General features: G+C 38.9%; 1 protein-coding gene across 1 annotated transcript; it reads left to right on the top strand.

The window, feature by feature from the left end:
• Positions 1 to 27: 27 nt before the first annotated feature.
• On the top strand, positions 28 to 11,308 carry LOC124291731 (UPF0602 protein C4orf47 homolog). Its single transcript, XM_046728806.1, has 7 exons — positions 28 to 388; positions 2,355 to 2,574; positions 2,824 to 2,961; positions 4,879 to 4,954; positions 8,408 to 8,596; positions 9,037 to 9,212; positions 10,059 to 11,308. Exons 1-7 carry the CDS (start codon positions 298 to 300, stop codon positions 10,099 to 10,101), a joined length of 933 nt encoding a protein of 310 aa, XP_046584762.1. The 5' UTR covers positions 28 to 297; the 3' UTR covers positions 10,102 to 11,308.
• The last annotated feature ends 205 nt before the right edge of the window (positions 11,309 to 11,513 follow it).

Genomic DNA, 11,513 nt, shown 5'->3' with positions numbered 1-11,513 from the left:
ATGCGCATTGGAAGCATCTCCATAGCAATTCTGGCAACAATCTCCTTCTCCACAACATGGATTGTGGTGTTCTTTCGCTTGCTTTCTCGCACCTGTCATGATATTGTTGTGATATTTTAGGAAGCGAGATTTCTTACTTTTTAGTTTAACATTACTTTTATGTTTCTAATAAGTTCTTTACTTTTTGTTTGCCTCACGTTTTGAAATGCTGAAGTTGTGACAGCTGAAGTGAAGAAACACCAATTTCAATTTGCATTAGAATACGTTTAGTTTTTGTGAGAACTTAGATACTCCAAGATGGGTGACAAGAAAATTGATATGGACAGGGTCGGCCTGTTCCAGGAAATGGGGTATATATCAATTGGAGATAAATACAAGACTCCCGGTGGTAAGTTGCAAAGTGTGATTTTCTAATAATCCTAGATTAGAATCCTAGCTCGGTGTCATAGTTTTTGTAAACTAATCTTTAGTCCATTCAGGTGACTGATTTTGTTGTGAATAATTCGAGTGTTATTTCTTTAAGAGTACATAAAGAAGTACATGTGTGGAAAGGGTATTACCTTACCAAGACTATTTAAAAGTAACATTATAGTAATGTCGGATCATAGGTTTTCCAATGTGATATCCCGGGATATGTTTTGACAGCAGTACTCACGCTGGCTGTAAAAAGGGCTTTATCTCTCATAAGTGACATGATTTATGTACATAATTGAAATAGATCACAGTGGCTCTACATTAGTGAATGAGTTTAGTTTTACGTCGCTTTTAGCAATATTCCAGCAATATCACGGTTGGGCTCTACATGAACTATTATCAACCATTGTTAACTCTTTATAACGGGGATGTATAAATTACTTAGGCATGGGTTAAGTGTTTCACCATCCACCTCAAACTGTGTATGTGTTAATTTCTAATATATGCAGCAAGTGTCACATATTATAGACTGTTCAAACTGGCTAGAGTGCATTTTACTGGGCGCAGCCCTCACTGCTCGCTGCGGGGTAATTATCTCGTTATATGGTAGTAATTTTCTCCATCTCCCTTCACTGCCAGTCAACCAACCTTAGTAACGTATGTTATATTTGGGATTACACTTTCTTAGTAAGGGTTTAGGGTTAGGTACCCTTTCTGATCCCTAGGGAGCTGACACATTTATGAGTCAAGCAACCCTTTACGATCCTTGGGGTTGGGGGTTTAGGGATAGGGTATGTCACTGTTTACATTCCTTAGGGTTAGGGTTTTGGGCTAGGGTATGGCACTCTTTATGATCCTTAGGTTTAGGGTTAGGGTATGGCATCCTTTCCAATCCTCAGGTTAGGGTTGGGAGTACGGTAGGTTTTTGGAACCTTTCCAATTCCTTAAGGAGCAGGCTTGCAGTGTTCACGAATAGCATCTGACCCTCTGACAAATCTGGCAGATTTGCGAACGGTCTGACAGTAGTCTACAACCCGCCAGCCCCAGTGTCTGACTGTATATTTCACAATGAATTTTGACTGAAGTTGTTATATACTACCCATCAAAAGTTTAGACTCACTTGTGTAAATGTAGCCACTTTCTTCAATCAACTGTTCTAAACTAGATTTTGCAAAATATTCCATACTGTTTAAAGGTACTGTTTACACATGAACTGATGTATGGTAAAACAAATTCGGAACATTGAAAAGATTATTGTCATGAGTTCAATTAATGATGAACCTCAGTGAAAATTGGTGAATATTTAACAAAACTTTACACCAAAACACAGCTGTTCACATGCTCGATATTTGCACATGCTTTTCAGCAATTTGATGCATGATCCTCGTGCAATTCATCTGCATAAGGTTTGCAGTTGATTCCCCCAAGTTAGAGGAGAAATTCATCTTCGATGTAACCTCATATATATACATCACATATAGTGATTGATTTAAGTGAGTCTAAACTTTTGATGGGTAGTATATGTGACATGTGTCACTTGTTTGCTGTTTATAAATCTTATGTTTGTTTATAATTTCAATGCCAATTATAAGAAATGTTAAATCTGAAATGTGTGTTTAATTTTATTCTATGGGTCCTGTGAATTTTCAATGGGTCAGACAGACATCTGAAACTTACAGGACCCAATGTCCTGTTACTTTGAAACACAATTCGTGAACACTGTTAAGGGTTAGGGTGCCTTTCCGATCCTTATTGAGCATTAGACCTTACCTTAGGGCAGTATAATGCTATTATATCCAATTAAAACACATTTGAATTGAAGCGCGTTCGAGCCCCAGCAGTGCTAATTAATCTGAAAAAGTGCACCCAGTTAAGTGCACTACTCCCTTTATATTTCTTTGAACCAAAATTGTGTTCATGGTTTCATTATTTTGTTTCAGTTCAATTTAATGTATCGGCGAGTAAAGGCAAACAAGTTTTACCTGGTGGCAGTAAGGAGAAATCTGCCCTTCAACATGGCTACTTTGCAGAAAAATTCAACCGAGTTATGGAAGGAGAGGCATACAGTGACCCTATCAAAATGAGAAGGCAGAGACGACAAGAAGATGCAAAGAAAAATTTATCAAAGGCATTTTTACCAAGCAGTGGAGAAAAGAAAATGTAATTTTCATTTAATAATTTCATTAAATGACTTGAATGACATGATGAATATGTTCTAAAATGTATGTCATTATTATGCCTGGAAATAATTCCACATACCTTCACTTCACGATTACAAAGTTTAATGGGTGAGGAATTATTTGGAATCTTTTGTTTGTCAGACTAATCAGGGTCTGAAAAATGGAAATGGTAGCTTACATATCAATGCCGGAGTTGTGATAGTCAAATATTTGTTTACCTGTTGTGTAGGTCTGGTTTAGGGAGCCACTATGGTACACTGGGTGGTCCAATCGCTGCCCTTAGCCCAGGAGAGAAGCCAAGTAAACCATACAAGTCCCCTGGAAAAAATGTCATGACAAACCCAGGCAAAGAAGGCACAGGCTTTGGGTAAGTGAACTATGGGTCATTTGTGGTTTAAGCAGATCATTGTTTGCCATAAGTCTCTAAATATGAATGTATTCAACTTGAAAACAAATACATGTGGTGGGATATAGCAATCAGCAAGTCTCTTTGTCCATGTTCCATTTACAGAGCAGAACTCCTGAAACCTACCTTACAGATCAGTCTGGTTGTGAACTAGTGCCTTTTGGCGATTTATTATTCTTATTTTTTTATGTTTGTTTTTTTGACGACAAATTAATAGCAAAAATGCTAGTTTCCAGAGCAGAACTCCAAAACTGATGGATATTTCTAGATGAAACTTGCAATACAATCCACTCTTGTATTGAATATGTGCCTTTTGATGATTTGGGATGTTCAATTTACTTTATTTTTCCTGTTTTTATGACGACAAATTAGACTTTTCAGTAATATCACTCCAAAACCATTGAATATTTCTGGATGAAACTTTCCAGAACAGTCTAATGCTGAATTTGCTATTACGGTGTCATGGTCAAGAAAACTAATGGAAACTTTTCTCTAAAATATTTTTGTGTTCTTTACAAAAAAATAACATGTACAATTTTGGGCACATTTCTGATATTGCCATTGTTAACCCTTTACTAATAAATTGAAGCAGAATTCTAGCACAACATTGTATGATACTCAATTCTGATTGCCTGAGAGCTCATCAAAACCGTACTTAAATGGCAGTTTAAGACCGCTAATTAAAGCGCCCGATTCACCCCGTATGAATACAATGAACTTGTTGACCCTTTTGTTTGTAAACAAACATGTCGGACATCGACAATTTCTACCTCGGCAGCATCTTTGATGTTTTTGAATTAAAAAGGGAATAGTTTGAAGAAGAATTTCTTCACCCTAATCCCAGTGAAGAAACTACGAAGCGGGAAAATTCGTCAGCAGTGCAAAAGCGGGCAGTATTCAAACCGTGTCTAGATCTAGCAGGCATGACGTTGACAAAACACGCCAGCCCATGCGTCCTGACCGCCTCCGTCCCGGCCGTAATGCCTAGTCCTTCCACTTCCACTGTCCATGTATTCCACATAAAATGTGGCATGTCAGGTCTTTTTCAAATTGGGAATAGTAGGGTGGTTATCAAGAATTATTTCCGTGACTAAACGTAGCGAGTTCATGGCTTGAATTTGGGCGAGTCGATTGTCATACAGTAGAGGAGATCAATAATTCGCTTGAGAAAAATCAAATAATTGTACTTGCTCACAGTATAAACTGTATTTTTTTATATTTATGTATGCTATTTCTTACGAATACAAGCGGATACTTGTTACTGTTTCCTGCAATATAGCATTTATGTTGTTGAAAATGTCTTATTTTGTTCATTATACAACCTGTCCCTAAACGGGACGATTCCAAGCGAGAAAAAAAAGAGGCCCCTTCACGCCTTGTGTTCTTGCACGCCAAACAGTTCGGTTTTAAAACACTTATCAGTCGTGCTAGAATGAAGATAAAGCTACTCTGTTTTCAATTTTGCGGTCCTTTATTGTTGATTTAAGACCGCTAAATGTTTGATGTAAAACCTCAGGCTAACGCGTTACATTACGTTAAATCAACGATAAAGGACCGCAAAATTGAAAACAGAGTAGCTTTATCATACATATTATTCAGACAAATGTATCTTGTAGAGAAAACACATCAGATTCTGAATAATGTCTTGTTTTATCTATTTGTAGCCCCATTTCCTAGTAATGACATTGAACAGTTGTTATGATTGACAACAATGTATTGTTGCCTTTATAGCGTTTTGGACTTTAGAAATAATGTTCACACTCAGTAATAGAGATGCTGATTTATGTGCACTCTGGTTTTTACTTTTATGTCTCAATAAATGCAATAAATATTTGTGTCAGTTCCTACATATTGCAATAAAAATATGACATGTTGCAGATACCTTCATGTGACTTTGGGCAAATACCCAGCACACATGGTTGAACCCTATAACAGTACCCAGGAGAAGGCCAAGGTCGGTTGTATGACCAGTGCTGTATGACAGTTTTGACCTGCGTGATGACAGATATCACTGTTTATATCACTGTGCTGTGTGACTGTTATAACCCGCATGATAACACATCCCAGTTTATATCACTGTGTGAATACACCAAACCAAAATGTGCTTGACTTGTGCTGTCTGTTTTGTCAATGCACACAATGAGCTTGACTGAAGATTGAAGTGTTCATCACCATTGTTTTCTTGCAGTGATCATCAATGCTGTATGTTACTTTTCAGAGAAGAAGAAAGTTTTAATTGCATGAAATGTGCTTGTCATGTTGACTGTAGGTGGTCGTCCTCTAAATTACAGATACATTACATTCTATAATATTTTGTATCTTATAATAATCATGTTCTTGAAGTTAGATCCATCTCTCAACAAAATAATCTCAAGTAATTATTCCACAGATTTGTGAAAAAATTGAAAGGGATGATAAATTTAAAGACAAATTAAGTAAACAATATCAAACAATTCCTTGTAAAAGTCATTTTCCCATTTCCTCTGTGTAAGTTGTGTATAGAGAGTGAGGAGAAATTACCCTGCAGAACGTCATGACAAGCACCATGTTGTTTGTGAGTGACCTTCATTAACACAAGATTGCATTTTGCAGTTGTGCACAAAACTAACCCTCCCTCCATTATGCTTTTAGCTTTGTTGGAGTGACAATTGGTGGCTACCCCAAGTATCAACACCATGCATATGATCGATGCGGGAACTGGCATATGATCGCGGGAACTGGCAAAGGTCTGAACAGTGTTAAAGTAGAACATGATGTCAGTAGAATGTTGTTGTAGCACATTTAGGTCAGTAGCTCATAGTCTGTAGTAGCAACACACAGATAGTGTAGGTCACTGGTCATTGACAATCCCCGGTGTGAACACAGGGCTAGTATAGGTCATGGGCAATCCCAGGTGTCAACACAGGGATAGTGTAGGTCGTGGGCAATCCCAATCCCAGGTGTCAACACAGGGATAGTATAGGTCATGGGCAATCCCAGGTGTGAACACATTGATAGTGTAGATCACTGGTCATTGGCAATCCCAGGTGTCAACACATGGATAGTGTAGGTCGTGGGCAATCCCAGGTGTCAACACAGGGATAGTGTAGGTCGTGGGCAATCCCAGGTGTCAACACAGGGATAGTGTAGATCACTGGTCATTGACAATCCCAGGTGTCAACACATGGATAGTGTAGGTCGTGGGCAATCCCAGGTGTCAACACAGGGATAGTGTAGATCACTGGTCATTGACAATCCCAGGTGTCAACACATGGATAGTGTAGGTCGTGGGCAATCCCAGGTGTCAACACAGGGATAGTGTAGATCACTGGTCATTGACAATCCCAGGTGTCAACACATGGATAGTGTAGGTCGTGGGCAATCCCAGGTGTGAACACAGGGATAGTGTAGATCACTGGTCATTGACAATCCCAGGTGTCAACACATGGATAGTGTAGGTCGTGGGCAATCCCAGGTGTGAACACAGGGATAGTGTAGATCACTGGTCATTGACAATCCCAGGTGTCAACACATGGATAGTGTAGGTCGTGGGCAATCCCAGGTGTGAACACAGGGATAGTGTAGATCACTGGTCATTGACAATCCCAGGTGTCAACACATGGATAGTGTAGGTCGTGGGCAATCCCAGGTGTCAACACAGGATAGTGTAGATCACTGGTCATTGACAATCCCAGGTGTCAACACATATAGTGTAGATCACTGGTCATTGACAATCCCAGGTGTCAACACATGGATAGTGTAGGTCGTGGGCAATCCCAGGTGTCAACACAGGGATAGTGTAGATCACTGGTCATTGACAATCCCAGGTGTCAACAGGGGGATAGTGTAGGTCATGGTCACTGGTCATTGGCAATCCCAGGTGTGAACACATGGATAGTGTAGGTCGTGGGCAATCCCATGTGTGAACACATGGATTGTGTAGGTCGTGGGCAATCCCAGGTGTGAACACATGGATAATGTAGATCACTGGTCATTGGCAATCCCAGGTGTCAACAGGGGGATAGTGTAGGTCATGGTCACTGGTCATTGGCAAACCCAGGTGTGAACACATGGATAGTGTAGGTCGTGGGCAATCCCATGTGTGAACACATGGATAGTGTAGGTCATGGGCAATCCCAGGTGTCAACACAGGGATAGTTTAGGTCATGGGCAATCCCAGGTGTCAACACAGGGATAGTGTAGGTCATGGGCAATCCCAGGTGTCAACACATGGATAGTGTAGGTCGTGGGCAATCCCAGGTGTGAACACAGGGATAATGTAGGTCATGGGCAATCCCAGGTGTCAACACGGATAGTGTCGGTCATGGGCAATCCCAGGTGTCGACACAGGGATAATGTAGGTCATGGGCAATCCCAGGTGTCGACACGGATAGTGTCGGTCATGGGCAATCCCAGGTGTCGACACAGGGATAGTGTAGGTCATGGGCAATCCCAGGTGTCCACACATGAATAGTGTGTGCCATTTGAAATCCAAGGTGTTAACACAGGGATAGCGTATGCCATAGGAAATCTGAGTTGTCAACAAATGGATAGTGTAGTCCCAGGTTGTTACATACAATAATATTATTATTAGTCAATGCATGTTTTATATGTCTCACAAAGTGACAGAGTTGTCATAGTTACCTTTGACCAGAACTAGATCAGGTGACTGTTTCCTTTATATCACACTATTTGCATGGTCATATTGGAAGTAATCAGTTTGTGGACAAATAGAAAAAGCCTATGATTGTAGCTAAATGATACTTTATCAGTTTGGTTGTATAATTGCTGCAATTTCTATTTGTATACTGTCTACATGACTGATCTGCTGTAGTTGTTGTCTATGTGTCCCTACAAACAGTATCTACAGCTTCCTTTCCTGCCCCAGTCTAGACCAAATACAAACACAAGATTGTGGTGTGAGCTGTTGGCAACTTCAGTGTTGACACAACCTGGACTGTGTGGTCAGTGAGATGTGATGAAGCAGAAACAACTTATATTTGTAGTTACATAAATTTGATCGACTTGATGCACAGATATAAATTTTGTCTAAATCCTTCAACACTGCTGATGACAGCATAGGTACATTTTGTTTAACGCCATGATGTCGTTCTATCATTGTCTTAAATTTGACAACAAAATGATCATGTTTTTCAACTAAGAGTTTCCATAACAGAATGTTATAGATTCATGGAACAAATTTGATAACATTCAAAATCAAAATTAATTAGTTTTATTCTTAAACCAATAGAAGAAGAAAATAATTCTTTAGAAGATGCGTATTGTTTTTCATAAGAAATTGTTCATATGATACAACAGAAAGTCTGTAATTTTGACAACAGAAAGTCATATACTTAAAATCAAACATTTTTAATATATTGACAGAAAGTACTTATACTTGACAACAGAAAGTTATTATGATTGACAGAAAGAGAATGAGGGTCACCGGAAGCTGGTGAAGGGAGGAGCCTTCAAGCTGAACATGCACCCCCAGGCTCTGTTTGACTCCAACCCTTACCGATCAGAGAAGGCATTGCCCCCACTGAGGAAGTCAAGTTCTGCCACCCTCAAGAGGAATGACTTGAAACCATTTAAACCCAGCTCCCCAGGCAAACATGTAGGTCTTGTGGAGTGTTATTAGTGAATAGTGTTATCCTACTTCTGGATAGTTAATAGTGAAGGGTTATTTTGTTATCCTACTTCTGGATAGTTAATAGTGAAGGGTTATTTTGTTATCCTACTTCTGGATAGTTAATAGTGAAGGGTTATTTTGTTATCCTACTTCTGGATAGTTAATAGTGAAGGGTTATTTTGTTATCCTACTTCTGGATAGTTGATAGTGAAGGGTTATTTTGTTATCCTACTTCTGGATAGTTAATAGTGAAGGGTTATTTTGTTATCCTACTTCTGGATAGTTAGTAGTGAAGGGTCACAACTTTGTAGACAGTACTGTCTTTATAGTGTGTAAGACAGGGAACTGAACACATGAAATACCTTTATTCATGACTTTCTCTTAAGATAAAGCCACTTGTAATCCAGTTATATTTTTTGTTCTAGCCTGGTGGCTCCAAAATTGGTACATTTGATCCTTATCCGACACACTCTCAAGACCCATACAACGTCCGTGTCAAACGGCAAATCAATGTGGTGAACAAGAGTGGAAGGATCTTCGTGCCGTCACAAGGCCCCAAGACGACACCCTGTATATCAATTGTGGACCAGCATGTTAAAAGGTCAGTACTCCACACTGACATTCATACAACCAGTGGGCTGGTGTTCTGAGCAGTCGATGGAGATAGAAGTGTAATGGTGACGTGGTGGAAAACCATCCTCACTCCTATCTTTGCTTCTGTGACATTCAATGCAATATCAGTGACACTCTAAACCTTTAACACTGGAGTAAGGACATCGATCATACAGTTCTTCATTATACCAGAATTTGAATCAGTGCAATTGAACCTGGAGTGAATATGCTTTTATGCAGCTTTTAGCAATATTCCAGCAATACCATGGCTGGGGACACCGGAAATGGGCTTCAAACATTGTACCCGTGTTGGGAATGAAACCTGGCTCTTTGGCGTTACGAGCAAACGCTTCAACCACTAGGCTACCCCACCACCCGTCTCCACATGGATACCATGTGTAAAACTCATTTCTGGTGTCCCCTGCCGTGATATTTCTGGAATATTGCTAAAAGTGGCGTTATACCATACTCGCTCACTCTTCAGCGTGCCAAATAAACACTTTAACCACTAGGCTACCCCACCACCCCGTATATGGAGGTAGTATATTGTGATTTAAGTAATGTTAAAGAATGATGTGTATATTGTGTCACATCTCGGGTGTATCTTCCTAATCAGATTGTGGTTGAAAGATGTTCTCATTACCTTTCATGGGTCTTTACAGATCCAGGAGCGGTGGGGTAGCCCAGTGGTTAAGGCGTTCGCTCGTGACGCCGAAGACTTGGGTTCGATTCCCCACATGGGTACAATTTGTGAAACCCATTTCTGGTGTCCCCCACCGTGATATTGCTAAAAGCGGCGTAAAACCAAACTCACTCACTCACTCACTCTTTTCAGATCCATCAACATCCAGAACTACAGATCTGCAACCCTGGCTTAGCTTGGAAATGTGTCACTGAAGCGGAAATATTTTTCAATTATGCAAAGAACATGTTTTTGTAACCTTTTAGATGTTCACATCTAGCTGAATGATTTTGATGAAATATTTTGAAATTTGTTATGTGAAATTCATGCTAGGTAAAATCATGTTACAACAGCTTCATTATTAACTGGCATGTTCCAAATTTAAGTAAACGATATATAGTCTTTTGCACCTGGTCTCAATAGAGACACAATATTAATGAGCAATATGAACTGTGATATTTACATAGAAATCTCTACCTGTGTATTGTTGTCATGTGTATATAGCATTACCCATCTGTGTTAACAGTGTACCCTTCAGCTCTGACCAGCTCTTTTGGAATGATGTGCACAATAATATGTGTGATGTGTCTTAAACCAGGCAGTTAACCTCTTAAGCTCAAAATACATCTTTATAAACTTGCAAAATATGAATAATTCTGCATCGGTATGAAGACATTTACTTAAATTCATAACATACCATTTTGAGAACTCAAGGTTTAAGAATATTTGTTAACTAGAATACATTACAGTGAGATATGCATGTTCCTACCAGTATACAATAGTTGTCTTCCTGTAGCTGGATGAACTGTTCTGTTACAACTGTTTACAGTGGGTGAAAGTTGAACATTATCAGTATTTAGTCAAGACTTTGAGGGGCAATTTAAATTTGAGACTATAGGATTTCTGAGTTGCTGTAGTTGTTTGTCAAGTGTTTTACCATATGGCCACTGTGCAGTGCTTGAGGATCATGAACATACCAGTATTATCATGAAATAGTTGTCTGCATGTAAGGTTTAAAGATTTGTTATATTGCAGTTCTATTTTTGTATATAAAATCTACACTTTTCGAATCTGAATTTTTTCAGTGTTTTTGATAGGATATATCTCTACATGTAGATTTTGTTGATTATGAGAATAACATACTCATTTTTGTTTGTAAAATCTATCAGCCTCATTTTCAACAAGCAGCAGTCCCGTCCTATTAAAATTGTTCGTAGAACCTGTAAAGATCCTTTTCTTTGCAAGAAAAGGAAATGGAATTGTAAGGAATGGTGACTGGCACTGCCTACCACAAATTGTGAATGATAGTTTTTCTCCATCACCACTTTCAAGTCATGAAGCTTGTGTTTCTCTTCATCAATATGGCTGTGTTTGACACTGTGTAATAAAAGATGTAAATAGTTGTACATCTCATGGTATTTCTTCATGTAGTATTACCTTTAAAGATGTAAAATAACAATGTAAGGTATATAATATCCAAAGCTATTTTTGTACCACTCAAATGTAAGGTATATAATATCCAAAGCTATTTTTGTACCACTCGGTTGACTTTTCGTGAATAATTTTTATATAAAAAATTAAAATGGAAAAGACAAAACAAAACAGGTG

Source organism: Haliotis rubra, unplaced genomic scaffold (genome assembly GCF_003918875.1).
Source record: "Haliotis rubra isolate DU_JTF1 unplaced genomic scaffold, ASM391887v1 Scf5, whole genome shotgun sequence".
Classification (NCBI taxonomy): Eukaryota; Metazoa; Mollusca; class Gastropoda; order Lepetellida; family Haliotidae; genus Haliotis; species Haliotis rubra.
Note: the sequence above shows the minus strand (reverse complement) of the source record. Positions and strands in the feature narration are given on the sequence as shown.